Source organism: Anabrus simplex, chromosome 2 (assembly GCF_040414725.1).
Source record: "Anabrus simplex isolate iqAnaSimp1 chromosome 2, ASM4041472v1, whole genome shotgun sequence".
In the NCBI taxonomy this organism is placed as follows: domain Eukaryota; kingdom Metazoa; phylum Arthropoda; class Insecta; order Orthoptera; family Tettigoniidae; genus Anabrus; species Anabrus simplex.
In genome coordinates, this window is record NC_090266.1 from 683,480,364 (window position 1) to 683,497,291 (window position 16,928).

The 16,928-nt window shown below is 40.2% G+C and overlaps 1 protein-coding gene across 1 annotated transcript in view; it reads left to right on the top strand.

Annotated features, from left to right (window-relative positions):
- Positions 1–16,250, top strand: part of Golgin245 (Golgin-245) — a 374,519-nt gene extending 358,269 nt beyond the window's left edge. Inside the window, exons 15-16 of the mRNA XM_068226026.1 lie at positions 4,216–4,305; positions 15,082–16,250. Coding sequence (XP_068082127.1) covers positions 4,216–4,305; positions 15,082–15,105 — 114 coding nt within the window. The 3' untranslated portion in view covers positions 15,106–16,250. The remainder of the gene's footprint in view (positions 1–4,215; positions 4,306–15,081) is intronic.
- Positions 16,251–16,928: the final 678 nt, after the last annotated feature.

The following is a 16,928-nucleotide window of genomic DNA, read 5'->3' on the forward strand; positions in this document are numbered from 1 at the left end:
CATGCTTCATATCAATGACAAGACGCCATGACGCCGCGTCACAGGATACAAAGGCTTTTTATTGACTTATTTCAACGTGTCCTCGCCTTATTTTTAATGTTTTGTATTTGTGACTGAAGATGTCCCATAAGAGGACGAAACATGTTTTACGAGTATAATTTAATGTAGTCTTTTTAATAAAGACAATTACAGTATTGTAAAGGTGGAATTATAAAATTCAATTTTCACAAGTTGATACTTTGACAATACAGGCTCTAATATGTTTATAAGTGCAAGATCTTCCCTGCGGACAATTATATAATCAAGGAGATGCCATTGCTTTGATCTAGGATGCTGGCATCAAGTTTTAAAGCGATTCTTTTGGCAAAAAATGATGTTAGTGATTATTAGATCATTTTCAGCACATTTTGGGAAGAGTCAAATACCATTATAGTTTTCACTGCCAATTCCATCATTGCCAGTGATACCATTCCATACAGTTGTGTCCTTACCCACTCTAGCATTAAAATCACCAAGTAAGATTATTTTGTCTTGTTGATTAATGTTTGACAGTATGCCATTCAGATCTGATTCTTTGATGTCATCATCAGAATCTCGTATGGGGGCATATCTGCTGATCACCGTGGCATGTTGGTTGTCATTTAACCAAACTCTTAATGTCATAAGGCGTTCATTTTATCCAGTGGAAAGCTCTGACAGTTCCTTGAGAAGATTATTCTCGATAGCAAAGCCTACTCCGTGTAATCGGTGCACACTGGTAGCTTTCCTCTTCCAGAAAAAGCTGTAACTTGCACCTTGTTCATTCAAATGACCTTCATCAGCAAGATGCGTATCCTGGAGTGCTGCTATGTCGATATTATATCTTATTAATTCTCTACCCACTTTAGCTGTTGTCCTTTCGGGTCTCTCAGTTGCAGGGTCATCATTGACTGTTCTTACATTCTACACTGCACAATATAATTTCTTACTTGTTTGACCACATAAAAGTGATACCATCGGATGCAGCTATCCTATCAATAATATTAGTGGCTGACTATGTTTAGGGCACCTTTTCTAGCCCCTTCCCCACGTGAGGAGAGCAGAGTGGACCCTAAATAGGACCGCTGAGGCGTAGATGCAGCAACCAAATTGCTCTACAGCTACAACCCTAAGCAAGACAACCAATCACACATCTACCACCTATGTGCCAAGTTATCACTAGAGGCTTCCAGACATAGCAATCCTGCCCCCCATCACAACTTCTTGATTACCGCAGGACTTTTGGAGGAAGTTATAAGTTGTTGGAAGACTGCTGTGCATGAATTATTCTAAAGTGAGTGTGTTACTGCACATCAACGAACGCACCTTACTTGATGACTAGGAAATATGTTCAATGGCACGCAGATGCAAGATGATTGAAGAGTTCGTAATCACTATTGGTACAATGTATAGTTTCCCTCAAGTCTATGGATAGTTACTACTTCTCCTAATTTATATATATATAATGGAAGCCCTTTCTTTTCATTTTCAACTTATTAGTTATCTGTAACTGTGAAATTTTCCAATCTGTCAAAAAATAAATCGGGATTAATAAAATAAGAAAATAACTGGAAAAAATTTATAACAGGTTATAGCCAAAAAAGAGAAATTTAATTAAAAAACAAAATGCCATGTTTCATTCCTATAAGATCACATTATTATTATTATTTATTATTATTATTATTATTATTATTATTATTATTATTATTATTATTATTATTATTATTATTATTATTCATGTTATTAATGTTATGAAAATGAAAACCTACAACCTGTTTTCCAGTCATTGACCGGGTCAGGGATGTAATGAATGAATCATATATAGCCTATTAGTACGATGGGGTCGCCACTCCCAAAGTGATTTATGAATGACTGATAGATGCTATGAAATGAGAATGGAGAGAGTTGCTGGAATGTAAGATGACGGGGAAAACTGGAGAACCCAGAGAAAACCTGTCCCGCCTCTGCTTTGTCCAGCACAAATTTCACATGGAGTGACCAGGATTTGAACCACGGTATCCATCAGTGAGAGGCCGACGCGCTGCCGTCTGAGCCACAGAGGCTCTTAATGTTATGAATAGGAGTAAAAACGTTTGTGTTAAAATTCCGAGTACATCTTCCTACTAATCATTGAAATGTTGTACTCCTGAAATGTACTCCTGTTGTGCTTTCTCTCTCCTCGCTAGTCCAGCTAGGACTGCATCACATCATCCCTGGTGTTTCGTGAGCTGGCTTGTTTACTCGTAACTTTCAGTTACACCACACTCTGTGATATCATCAGCTTTTGTACTTATAGTCTTATAGTCTATCATATTTTAGGTTATTTTGGGAATGATTCAGGGGATGTTTAATGAGTGTTAATGAGCTAATAAATTATATAATTTAGGAGCTTGAATTGTTGTGCTATACTGAATGTGACTTAATTTAGTAGAGTAATATTAACAATGTATGGCCTCAGAATAGGCCTGGTGCAGGTCTTTCTGGGTGATGTCTTGTAGGTGACCTTTGCATCTGTGGAGGTGAATTCTAAGGATTAAGATGGCACAAATACCCAGCCCCTGATCCATTAGAATTAACCAATGAAGGTTAAAATCCCTGACCTAGCCAAAAATCACACCCGGGACCTAAGGCCAGCAGACTAATCATTTAGCCGTTGAGTTGGACTGGGTAATCTGTTGGGTGTGTGTGATCTTTGAGGTTATTCTGGTTGCCTTTCTTTACGATGTGCATTTCTGTTGCCTCCATATTATCAATTATTTTGGGTGTGTAATGTTTTAATACCTTTGCTGATGTCCATGAAGTGGTGGGCATTGCTATATATGTATTAACAGAAGGCTGAATGTCTGTTGTGTCTAATTGTGTTTTTGTGTTCTTTGCACCTGGTGTGAAAATTACGTTTTGTTTTGTTAGCATTTACAGTTCATATAATCCGGATTTGGATAAATGATCTTTTTTTAAATTTAGATTGTATTTGCTAATTCGTTTTTGTAATGCGCTGTTTGTTCTGAATGCAATTTTAAAACCTCCTTTTTTAATACATTATCTATTTTGTAGATGTTCTTTTCATGAAATTGAGAACTACACATTTATCCTTTTTTGATGGGGGCTTGTTTATGCTTGTTTTCTTAGTAAATGTTCTACTCTGTTGGGTGGATAGTAGTTTTTTTTGCAGGTTGTTTTATTATTTGTATTTTGTTGTTAAAATCTGTTTTGTTCATTGGTGTGGTTATTGCTCTCTGTATCGTTATGTTCAGTCCTTACTTATTAGACACACTAAACCCTTCACATAGTTCAGTGATGTTCACAAGGGAACCAGAAACAAACAAACCAGAAACTTTATAGCCATTACAATCAAAAATATAAACTGTCATACAAAATATACAGGAACACAGCTCAAAATTCACACACAATAGACAAATACGCCAGTCACCTAAACACACAGAAATTAGCATGACTGAACACAAGGCTGTCTTTGTCTGTCCACTCTTGATTGCAGGTAGTTCTTCTGATATTGTCTGTTGCGATACAGGCATTTCATGGGTCTCCTAGCACATAGGACCCCTCTTGAAGATGATAGCGCATGGTCTGGTCAGAGATTTGTACATCTGAGGCTGCTTGGAGATGATCTCGTATCTCCCTTGCTGTTGAGGTATTGTTCCGGGATTCATTAATTCTCACATAAAGGTCCCAAGCAGGTGTGACCATTGGGCGACCAGATCGTAGTTGATCATTAACATTACCAGTGTATCACCTCCAGATCATAGATACTTCACTTTGTGACGCAGTCGCAACTTCAGCAGTCTTGCATTGTACAACACCACTTTGTACGAGAGTAATTATCCTAGCACCTTGAAACTTTGTTACTATGTGCCGTGATATGATTCGATCACTTCTGCAGTCAAGCTCTTCTGTAAGTCTCCACACTGCTGAATGAAAACAAACTGACATTCATCTGTCACAGGGAATGCACTAAACATGAGCTACAGCAGTCAAGTGGGATACATACATTCCAACAAAAACACTGGACAAAAATATTGTGTCAACATTGTTCTAGAAATGCATTCCAAGTAATAATTTTGTAACATTCATAGCATTTCCTTTGATGCAAACCTTTTTTGAGCTGTTTATAACAACATTTAATTGTGTAATCTTTATTAAATGCTCAAATGAAAACATTAATTATTTTTCCCCTTTTAGTTGTTGGCGAAAGTGATAGCAGCTGTCATGAAATTTGATCCTGACCAGACCGACCAAATTTTACAAAAGGAAGTTCATAAACAGACACTGGTAAGTAATTTTATTTCTGTTCTCAAATATTACAAATTTGTTTCTGAATCCTTTCTGGGCCTCTTAGACTCTTTCCATCATCCCATTCTTTAAAAAAAAATATTTACCGGGCGAGTTGGCCGTGCGCGTAGAGGCGCGCGGCTGTGAGCTTGCATCCGGGAGATAGTAGGTTCGAATCCCACTATCGGCAGCCCTGAAAATGGTTTTCCGTGGTTTCCCATTTTCACACCAGGCAAATGCTGGGGCTGTACCTTAATTAAGGCCACGGCCGCTTCCTTTCAACTCCTAAGCCTTTCCCATCCCATCGTCGCCATAAGACCTATCTGTGTCGGTGCGGCGTAAAGCCCCTAGCAAAAAAAAAATAAAAAATATTTACTTTTGCTACCTGGCCAACCTAACGTTGTGCCGCAACAGCACAGTTGGCAATGGTGTGAAGAGACTGGAGCAGGCTGATGGATGAGGGGGAGAGATACATACAGTCTGTTCCCATACAATCCTGTCATGTAGGTTTTGCTATTTTTGCTCTGTTGGAAGAATTTTTAAAAAATGTTTTCACATTCTTTAAAATATATTTACCCCTGTGGGTGGGCGATGCAAATGAAGAATACACCCACGGTATCTACTGCCTGTCTGAAGAGGCAACTAAAAGGGGCAACCAAGGGATGATAGAATTAGAACCATGAGATTACTTATAATTAGTACCATCACACAGGGAACACCATAGGTCGCCTTTACTTTCGAGTAATACTATTATGTTAGGTACACAATAGGTTTGTGATCAGTAGCAACAGAGTGTGAATCAGGGTAGGATTTACGGTACCCGTGATTAGTACCACTACATGTGGAACACCACGGGCTTACATTCCCTGTAATTAGTACCATTATGTGAGAAACACCTCGGCTCTGGGTGTTGCCTATGATTAGTACCACTATATGAGCAACACCCTGGGTCTGTGTTGCGTATGATTAGTACCCACTATGTGAGGAACGCCACGGGATAATACAAGTCCCTGTGATTAGTACACCTATGTGAGGAATACCATAGGTTTGTGTTGCCTGTAAGTGGCGCCACAATGTGAGAAACACCATAGGTCTGCATTACATGCGCGTATTACTTTACTTGTGAGTAGTACCATAATGTGTGGAATAACGTGAGTCTATGCTACTTTTGATTAGTACCGCAACATGACAAATACCATGGTTCTACTTTACTAGCGGTAAGTACCATTGTGAGGGGCCGATGACCTGGATTTTGGACCCTTTTAGACAACAAGCATCATCAATTCAGGATTGTTCTTTAGAAACAGTCCCTTGGTCAGTAATACTATTGTTTATGATAGTTTCTGGCAATGTGGGGCATTGCGGGTCGGATCCACTGATTGTTTTTAATTCATATTCACCCATTCATTCTTCATCATCATGTCTTGAATTCTGGTCAGTGGATGATTTTGGACTTTTAAATTGTCATTATGTTTCGTCTCATTTCGTACCATTAGGGGTTGATGATGTAGGTGTTAGGCCCCTTTAAACAAGAATCAAAATCATCATCGTTATTAAAACATATTTACTTTTGCTACCTGGCCAACCCAGCGTTGTGCCGCGAGAAGAAAAGATCCCAGCACAGTTGGCAATTGTGTAAAGAAAGCAGGCAGGCTGGAGCAGGCTGATGGATAAGAGGGAGAGATGTATACAGTCTATTCCCATACAGTCAAGTCACGTAAGTTAAAAGGTAATAATGACGTTGTTACCAAAATCATTTGCATTAGCAATTAATGAACAAATTAAACGAGAAACAATTCGCTGTTGAAACAGTTGGTACCTATTATAGAGCAGAAGCATTACCTTTTCTCTGAGTGGTTCATTGCTGGATAAACTACTATCCTCGCTGCTAGGAGAGCCATTGCTGTCGGCATTGATGTCTCCAAGTTATAATGAAATCTTCTCAATTTCCTCTCCCAAAGGTTACAATGGCATTGTGGAAATCTGACAGTTTCGTGCCCAAATTTCATAAATACTTTGTCTGTCTGGTATGTTGGCTGAGACTGACGGATTTTAACTACACTGACCAGTACAAAAAACGCAACATGATGTACATATTAAAGAAATTATGTGCAAATTACCATTCAAATTAACATAAGCACTTTATTTTCTCTCTCTTATTGGGGAAAGTTGTCTGTTATGTTGGAGAATAATGCACTAAAGATGGTTTATGACCCTTTCCCAGTGATCTTTGTTTTTACAAGATAGGGCTTAATAAAGTTTATTATACAGTTTCTGCACCCAGCTCTGCTCTTCACCCAATAAGGTTGTTTTTCTTTCAGTGAACTTGATTTTCAAACATACCTGTCAGTTTTAAAATCAACTCTCAAGAGAAAGCATACCATTAAGTCCTCAGGATGCTGGTGGAAGGTGGTCTTAGCATACATTTTCTTACATGAATATTGCAAACTACAGCTTTGACAATTTCCAGAACAGTACAAACATGCAGGGAAAGTGGACATTATTCTATGAGACAAGGATCAGGCCTGCGAGAGGTCACATCAGCTAGAGACAATCAGTTCCTATGTCTGTATGTTCTGTGTGAATGTTGCACTATTGCCATTGAAATTAGAAATTGAATCCAGCAAGTCTGAGGGGTAGAAGTCGGCGAGAGAACTGTCCAAAGATTGTTAGAAGAAGTCAGTCTCCATTGTCCGGCTCCATGGCTAAATGGTTAACGTGCTGGCCTTCGGTTACAGGGGTCCCGGGTTCAATTCCCGGCAGGTTCAGGAATTTTAACCTTACTTAATTAATTTCGCTGCCACTGGGGCTGGGTGTATGTGTCGTCTTAATCATTTCATCCTCATCACCGTGCGCAGGTCGCCTACGGGAGTCAAATCAAAAGACCTGCATCTGGCGAGCCAAACTTGTCCTCGGACACTCCCGGCACTAAAAGCTATACACCATTTCATTTCAGTCTCCATTCCAGAAAACCTACTGAACATCAGATGACTAAGAAAGAATGTGGAAAATGACTGGAGAAAGGTATTCCCCTGCATGTTTTCACTTAGGACAATTTTTCAGGGATGTTCTGTGATTGTGTGGATGGAAGTGAGTGTGATGGCAAGGCCGGATCTGGTCTTGGTGGATCATGGGACCTTTACAGCACGTCTGTACATGGATGAAATCTTTGAGGAGTATGTTGTGGTGTTTTCTTCATACATCAGTGTTGGTTTGATGCTGACAATTGCCCATGTGTTGCACACATTGCTTGGACAAATTTGGGATTCATGTAGTGAAATGGCCTGCACATGACTGGAACTAAATCCCATAGAAAATCTGTGAGGTTTAATTGGGAAGAAAGGTCAGCCAATGTTATCCTGAAACCCTACAGAAACTAATGCTCTCCAAGAATAAGGAACACCGAGCTCGATAGCTGCAGTTGCTTAAGTGCGGCCAGTATCCAGTATTCGGGAGATAGTAGGTTCGAACCCCACTGTCGGCAGCCCTGAAGATGGTTTTCCGTGGTTTCCCATTTTCACACCAGGCAAATGCTGGGGCTGTACCTTAATTAAGGCCACGGCTGCTTCCTTCCCACTCCTAACCCTTCCCTGTCCCATCGTCGCCATAAGACCTATCTGTGTCGGTGCGACGTAAAACGAATAGCAAAAAAAAAAAAAGAATAAGGAACAGATTCCACTGGACATGCTTTTTAAATTGGGGCAAATACTTATGGGGTGGACCAGGGGTCTTCAATTATTTTCCCCAGGGATCCACATTGATGGTAATATTGCAATAAAAGAATCTGTAGGGTCCAAATATTTGGATGAATGCTGGTCTTGTTAATGGTGATTGGTTACTCTGTATAATAATTACAGAAAATATAAATACAGTGCATACTAGTACCAATTAGCATTGTATTTCTGTGCATTTTTAAAAATTACAACCAGTGGCATGTTTACATACAATACATTCACATAGAAACGAACTACAAGACTATTTCTGAAATTGGGAGACATTTCTACAGTGTTCCAAATTTTAACAATCAGTTCATGTATGTGTCCTATGAGTTCACCACCTTCTGTGAGAGCTTCCGCAGTATACCGTCAAGACTGGTAGCCTTGTGTCACCTTGCTTGATTAACAGCATGCTTACCTTCATCTAGTGTTGGTAGGGAGCCAAGTTCTTCTTTGATGGGTGCTTGTTCCATTGAGTCATACACCTGTTCATCAATGACTGATTCCTGATTCAGGAGATCTTCAAAATGCTCTTTCCATCTATCCATGATGGAGCACTAATCTTTTAGAAGTATACTCCTATCACTGGACCAGAGTGGATTTCTGCCAAAGGTGGTGGGACTATATACACTGCTTTCGTGGCTTGGTAAATTTACATCATCTGATGGCCAGGCACGCATCAATTTTTGGAAATGATACAAAGTCTCTCAGGTGCATTGGCACTGCCGGTGGCTCCTCACAGCCTACGCAGTGGCCTCCACGGTATGCACTAGCCATGCGTCTTGGTGGGTGTGCTATTTACCAACTGATGAGCCCAATTTAGCACACTGGGGCGAAACGCTGGCAACCAGGAATGAGTTAGCTCGAAAATTTATAATGTCCGATAACAGACCAACTACATTGGTATTATGCTCGGAGGTATCGGAGAGTCCACGAAAGATCAGACATAGAGCCAAGAATTCCTTTGCTAGCTTTAACACCAATTCTCTCCAGAAGGTTGGAAAACTGAAACAGCTCACAGATATCATATCTGAACAGCAAAATTTGATTGCAGCAATTCAGGAAACTAGATTTACAGATGAGCAGCCCTTTGAATCTGAAGGTTACAGGATCTTCAAGGGTAAACCTGGTAAACGTGTCATACAAACTGTTTCCCACCTCGGCACAGGATTTGTAGTCAACAAAAAGATTCTGGACTCAATCACAAATTTCACCTCTGTGAATAGCAGAGTCTCGATTCTGTCCTTTCGAAGCACAAACAAAATGTATATTATTGTGAATGTTGATGCACCGATCAACCAAACGAACAAGAGAGACCCAGAGGGAACTGATAGATTCTGGGAAGAGTTTGAGGATATTTTATCCTAGATTCCAGACAAACATGCCATCATCTTGCTTGGACATTTCAATGCCCAGGTAGGCAAAGAGAGAAAGTTCCAAAACATCGTTGGAAACTATCCTGTTCAGCAGAAGACTAATCGTAATGGAGAAAGGCTAAAGAGCTCTGTAAGGCATTTAACCTTGTAATGAAGTCTACAGCTTTCAAACACCTGCCCAAGAAACAGAAGACCTGGAAATCCCCAAATCCCCACCTTGGTGAATTCCAGATTGATCATGTTGCGATCCCACAGAAGGCTCAAAGAGAAATTCAGAATGTAAAAGTTGTAAGAAATGCAAACCTGGATTCTGATCACTATCTATCCAAGATAAAAATCAAACTGCTCGCAAGAAACACAAGGAGAGTTCGAGCCAAAAAGATCAAAAGATTTGATAGAGAGAAATTAAGGTCTAACCATGAGTTCATGCAGAAAGTACAATCCGTGGATGCAGAGAACTGGGAACAACTGCGCGAGGCCCTGGTTGAAACAGCTAAAGAGACGGTTCAGCTTACTAAGCACAGGAAGCATGCTTGGTGGAACAGTGAATGCGATGCAGCGATAAGGCAAAGACAATTTGCCTGGTAGAAATGGAACTCGCTAAAGAACCAAGTCAACTGGACAAACTTCTTGAATGAGAGAAAGTGTGCAGCAAAAACAATCCGCAGCATTAAACGTGCTTTTGATAAACACCAGCTGGCTCAAATTGAGCAGGATTTCAAGGAGAACAATACACGTGATTTTTATAAATCATTCAAAAGCAACTTGAGGAAGTACGATCCACCAAGGCTACATTTCAGAGATTCCAATGGAAATCTAGTCCATAACGACAAGGAAAACTGCCGGGTTCTTGCAAAATACTTTGAATCCCTTCTTAACTGTGAGGCCTCAATATCCAGATTCACATTTGAAGATAAACACAAGTCCACCCAGATTAGGCCCCATCGGAACTGTGATGGACAGATCCCCATCAACCCAGTCACCATCGACTCAGCACGCCATGTATAGCTGTGTGATCTGCGGAGTGGATCCTGCTTTCTCAGACCGAACAATTCTTCACCAACTCCAAGCAGAAGGCGTCCCAGTCCGTCGAGTCATCCGAATCAAGAACGCATCCAGCCCGATGTATATGGTCCGTGTCAATCTCCCGACCGCCGAAGATGTACAACACTTTCTTAGCAGCAGAGCCTACGTTTATTGCCACCGCCATAAAGTGGAGCCCTCTCTCTCTTTCCCCACCCCAGCCTGTTCGCAATCCCCCCTACAATAACCATCGTTGCTCCCGGCCAGCCACTCCTTTTCAACCTCGTCAACCCGTCTGTTCACCCCTGCCACAACAGATTCATCTCACCTCATACCCTACCCCGTAGAGAAATGGGTCAAGGGTTGCACAAACAAACAAGTTGTTAGTCAGTGTATGCTTGCATCAAGAGTGATGGAAGTAGAGAAACATCACAATGCTTTTAATCACTTGAAAGAATGCATAAATGTACACTAGTGTCTAAAAGTTAAGCATAAGTTACGAGTAAGCAGGGCAACAGGAAGTAGACCGCAAATCGCACGACATATTCACCTATCAAACTTACGTGTTCGCTCTGTATAGGAAAGGAGTGTTCCCTGCTTTGACTAGCGGCGTAACCGCAAGGTAAACACAACCAGTGCCTGTGCCCCATATTCCCTCTGTTGTGTTTGCCCTGTTATAGTGTGCGGAGTGTAGCCTCATGGTGAACGTGACAGTATAATGGCACGACGACACCATTTGGACCCCGTTTCGCAGGGTAGAATACTCGGCCGCCTGGAAGCAGGCCAGGCACAGACCGAAGTCGCTGTATCCGTGAATGTGCCACAAAGCGTCATTTCCAGGCTTTGGAGATGATTTTGAGACACAGGAGATGTTAGTCGTAGGCCAGTACCAGGTCGACCAAGGGTAACCACCCCACAGCAGGACCGATATCTGGCCTTAACCGCCCGACGAAATCGGAGTGCATCTGCAAGACAATTGTTGGCGGAGCTTGCAGCCATCTCAGGGGTTGCCGTTTCCCAGCAAACTGTGTACCGGAGGCTCAGATCAACAGGGCTGTTTGCCCGATGTCCAGCGGTGTGCATCCCGCTCACTCTAGCACAGAGACGGGCCCGTTTACTGTGGAGCCTTCAACATCGAAACTGGGCCATGAATGAATGGAGGCATGTGCTCTTCACAGATGAATCCTGCTTCAGTTTGCAGAATGGTTCTCGTCGCACATTAATCTGGAGAGAACCGGGTAGCCGATACAATCACAGGAATATCGTGGAACGGGACCAGTATGGTGGTGGTGGCGGCATGTTGAATGGCCGTACGGACCTCCACGTCTTCATGGGTGGTCCGAGAAACACTGTTAATTCTTGGAGATACAGGGGTGAGATACTGAGACCACATGTTCGAATCTTCAGAGGTGCGGTTGGTCCAGACTTCCTCTTAATGGACGATAATGCCTGACCGCACCACGCTGCTCTGGTGGATGAATTTCTGGCTGGGGAAGACATTCATCGCATGGACTGGCCAGCAAGGTCTGCAGATCTGAATCCTATAAAACATGCCTGGGATGCATTGGGGAGGCAAATTGCATCCCCTCAGCCTCCACCAAGGACCCTCCAAGACCTTTGCATTGTCCATTCGGAGGAATGGGATCGACTGCCACATGAGCTCTTGGACCATCTGATAGAGAGCATGCCATGTCGCTGTGAAGCATCTGTGGCCGTTAGGGGTAACCATACACCTATAATTAGCATATTTTGTTGTGGAAAATATTGCCAAGTTTTGTTAGTTATTGTCAAAGGTGTACCTTAGCTATCAGAACCATTCTGACACTGTTTTTTTGGACAAGTTGTGTGACATATGGTGTGTGATTCAGCTTCCGTTTGTTCAGCAACCCGTCTGACATTCCTATCAGGCAGTATGGCCTCATTTAGTTATTATGCTTAACTTTTGAATACTAGTGTATATGTCTGGTTTGAGTACAATGCAGTTCCATTTCTCACAAAAGATGTACAGAACAAATATTCCTCCACCTTTGTAACACAGGTCAATTCAGCTAGTCATTCAGACTGTCTTAAGAAGGCTTACTATTATGCTGTGGCTATTTCTAGCCGAGTGCAGCCGTTGTAAGGCAGACCCTCCGATGAGGGTGGCTGGCATCTACCATTTGTAGGTAACTGCATGTTATTGTGGTGGAGGATAGTGTTATGTGTGGTGTGAGAGTTCCAGGGATGTTGGGGACAGGACAAACACCCAGCCCCCGGGCCATTGGAATTAACCAATGAAGGTTAAAATCCCCGACCCAGCCGGCAGTCGAACCCCGGAACCCTCTGAACCAAAGGCCAGTACACTGACCATTCAGCCAACAAGTCAGACGTGCTGTAGGTAAAACATAGCTAGTGTTGGTTGCTGTATTCACATAATTGTTCATGAACCAAGGGTGACTAAGTGGCCCAGGAAGTGGTCCTGAGAGTCAAGATGCAAGTTACTATCCAGTAGAAAAAAAGCAAATAAATGTGTGCTGTAGAGGACTAGAATCATTTCATTGTATTATCATGTGAAGCAGCTGTTAAAGATAATTAGACAATTTTATGAAGCAGTGTATAGTGTAATACAAGAATTGAAAATGGAAAAGGAGAAGGGCAGATATGAAGAAGGTTTGGAAGTTAAAGACAAATGGAAAACACTTTCTAGATTTTCATGCTGGTATGAGATTAGTCATTATAAATTCATTTTCAAGCATAAAGAAAGTAGGAGTCCCAGGTAAATAATATATACATCACATCTCTAAATCGAATAAGTAGTCTCCAAACTTGAATGGCTGTTACCTCACTAGAGTATTCCTTCAAACTGGCTGAAAATGTAAACAAACCTTCACAAAGTTCTTCTTAAAAGCAGAACAGAATTAAACAATGGGAGATATATCAGTTGAAGTTGTGCTTTTTGTAAATGCTGTATGGAAGTTTGACTATTGCGAGAAAGCCAAAGGTAAAGTTTGATCACATCCAGATGGTCACATTAACAACTGTAGTGACTATCAAGAAACGAACTTACCAAATATGTAAAATTGAAACAAAGTGATATGGATCAGACATGAAATAGTTACATGAACATAAGTAGTGTTGAAGGCTTGTTGCTTTCAGATTGTCCATGAGCTACAATTGCACCCAACAATTATCTGTGTTTTTTGGCTTGTAGGAACCCTGAGCCCAATGCTGTCATAGTGAATGATGATTTACTGGCAGCTACATGATGTACAAAACATTCTGTAAGAAACAGGCTGTATGATGTCAGTCTTCACTCTTGATTGCCATACCAGGATCCAGCTTTTACCCTTCAGCTTCATGGGGGAACATTAGAGGTGGACATGATGTCATGTTGTAAAGTTTTCCCAACAGGTCGGCAGTACTTCTTTTCATATAATACTATTTCAACTCATATATTTTTTTTCCTTTGACCTCGTTTTGCTTTTGAGAGATGTTTTGAAAATTGAAGGAAAGGTAGATCTGAAACAGTACCATAAAATTATTTTGTAACTTACAGTACCATCTGGATTGGGTCCACCATGGAAGATAATGATCTAAACATCAATCTCAATGCTTTATAAGGAAACAGGCGCTTCACAGAAGTAGATTTTCAGTCCAAACTCCCGAAGTGTCGGTAGCCTCTCTACTTTACATGTGCAGTGGGATGGTCTTCTCTTACTAAAGGTGAATGCTGCAGGTTCATGGTGGAAGAAAATGAGTCTTTCTGTGACTCACTAGATGGGGGTTAAAGCATTGTTCACAAGGGAAGGGATAATTGTTTGTGTTACGACTTTTCACTCACAGTAGAGTATTAGTAAATATTTTGATTGCATGTTGTTTGTTTTTTAATGTAGAAGGGGCATTATAATGATAAGTTGGTGGATAAGCTGTTAGTATATGGAGAAAGTCAATGAAATTTATCTTTTTTTATGGGGCTACCTTTGTGACATAATTTACACAACACTACCTATTAGTAGGAATTATTTTTTGAGAAGGATTAGGGGAGCAAGTGAAAGTGTCACACCCTTCACACTGTCAAAGTTGTAAGAAAGTGTTATGAAGTGTATTGCTGTGTACGGAACAAGAGGGTGGATATTTTGAAAATGTTTTGTAAATAAAATGGTACTGCACAGTAACAAAATTGCATTCTATATTTATATCTTTTGTTCATTCCATTACTCAAGGCTTTCTCCTTTATAGATCATCCTACTCCACAGATAAAGCGGAACAGTAGCCAACTTACTGGGTTGTATATATATCTGAAGTGTACTGTACTCTACAGCCTTGATTTATTTCCATAATGTTTAGCTACATTTTATCACTATGTCCTAAGCATTTTAACTAGAAGTCATCCATCTCTTGAACCTCAGAACACGAACTGTTCATTTCTGGGTAACTAAAGAGTAGGCCTTCAGACTGAATCATCAGACGTCTTTTTCTGCAGTATAATGTTTTGAGTCAAACTACTTATTGATCTATAAAACTGTATTTATGAACAAACACTAACTCGCTGTTTTCCTTGTGTACTGTGTCTTGTTGTATAGTAGTAGTTATGCTTGCCTTTTATCTGTAACAATTATGAACCATAATGTAACCATTATGGTGTATATGTTGTTCTGAAATAGTTCTTCTTTCCTTTCCAGCTTGGACATCTAGGGATTTTGTGATATTAATCACATCCTTGTCTGAAGATATGTGATATCCTTTCAAATAAAAATGTTCATAAGTATAGTTTTTGTTACAACAAATCTGAGACGGGTAAAATTGAATGACATTAATTGTTAGGGAGAACTGGGTGATGTTAATTGCTGCATGTTCTGTGATAAGTTACATTGTCACTTCTTTGTAACATCAGATATATTGTAAATAACTGTCAGCCTTGGAGCAGTGGTGAGGATTTGAATCTTTCCTAAGAAGACTGGTAACCAAAGACCATTGCAAGATGATGTCATATGTGAAAAGTTTGCCACCATTCGCCAGCAGTAAGAAATACTTGGGCTTTTTTCATGGAATCCGATAACTGAAGACTACAAGGACCAATTTTATAACTCGTACTGAACAGTGCTGTGTCATTTTTGTTATTTATTTTTCATTTTCTGTTATTTATTTGTAAATTATTATTGCTGACAACTGGAATTAGGAGTGGTTTGTGCCAAGCAGTTTTATAAATTTGGTTAGGATCTTTATTGCTGTATTTTGTATGCTAAATAATCGCATTTTTAATTCTGGATAGATTCAAACTGATGTACTATATGTATAGAACGGTTTCTTGATTTTTCTGTCAGATTGTGATTTACACATCCCTGTCAATGTCATTGACTGTGTGATCTCAATTCCAGACTGGAAATTATAAAGTACGATACCATGAATTTATTTTGAGGTAGTTTACTGTAGCTTAGTAATCATATCAAGTGAAGTACAAAATTACTGCAGTCATTCCATACTGTTCAACAAAATCTGACTTCATGGTACTTAATTTTTCTGACCTCTTTTTCTTCATTCTCTATTTATCCATTTCCATGGCAAAATTAATGGCAGTATAAACAATTATGCATAAAGGAGGCTTAATTTGTTCAGTTGAATGTGGAATGACTTGGTTTTCTAACCTGTATTTCTGCTTAGCAAATTAATATTATCTTATGTGATTGGTTTTAAGACGTTTGTTTGATCCCAGCCCTTAAAATAAATAATGTACAGAGATGGCATGCTCCCATTTCATCCTCTAGTGTAGATTTAATTTTAATAAAGAAATATCACCACTGATACATTTTTAAAGTGTAACACGACTAAATACAAATGAAACTCCTCCATGTTCTCAATATATTTAAATTGCTAACAATTAATAAGCCTCACTAACCTTTTGATGGAGGTATCTTACTTGTTGGTTTTATAATAATTCCAAAAGAAAATAATTCTCACGATTGAGACAGCACTACCATAAGGCCAATAGAAGGGAAATGACCAGAGGAATAAACAGAGGTGGATTGATAATAGGAACAACCATAAAGCTGTTTACCATCTATAATTTCAATAGGCACATTTACACTAACATAATTACAAAACTCCACTGCAAACTTGATAACAAACATAAGTTTAACTGCTGAAGAACCTAACAGCAAAGTAAATACAAATGAAACTCCTCCAAGCCCTGAACACATCTCATTATCATCAACATCCGGAGCAGTTTCCAACCACAGGATGGGTCTGCTTGGAACATAAGCCTCTCCATTGTTTTCTCTCCATCCAGCACTTCTCTTCTCTCACTCTAGTCCAGTTCCCTCCTCTTGCCTCGATGTTCTTCTTTACACCTTTCAGCCATTTGTCTCTGTCTTTCTCTAGGTCTCCTTCTCTTCAACTTCATTTCTAACATCTTTCTTGGTATCTTTTCTTCTCCCATTCTCTTAACATGTCCATACCACTGCAGCCTTGATTTTTCTATCTTTTCCTGTAGGGGTACCTCATTAACCATCTCCCAAACTCTCTCGTTTCT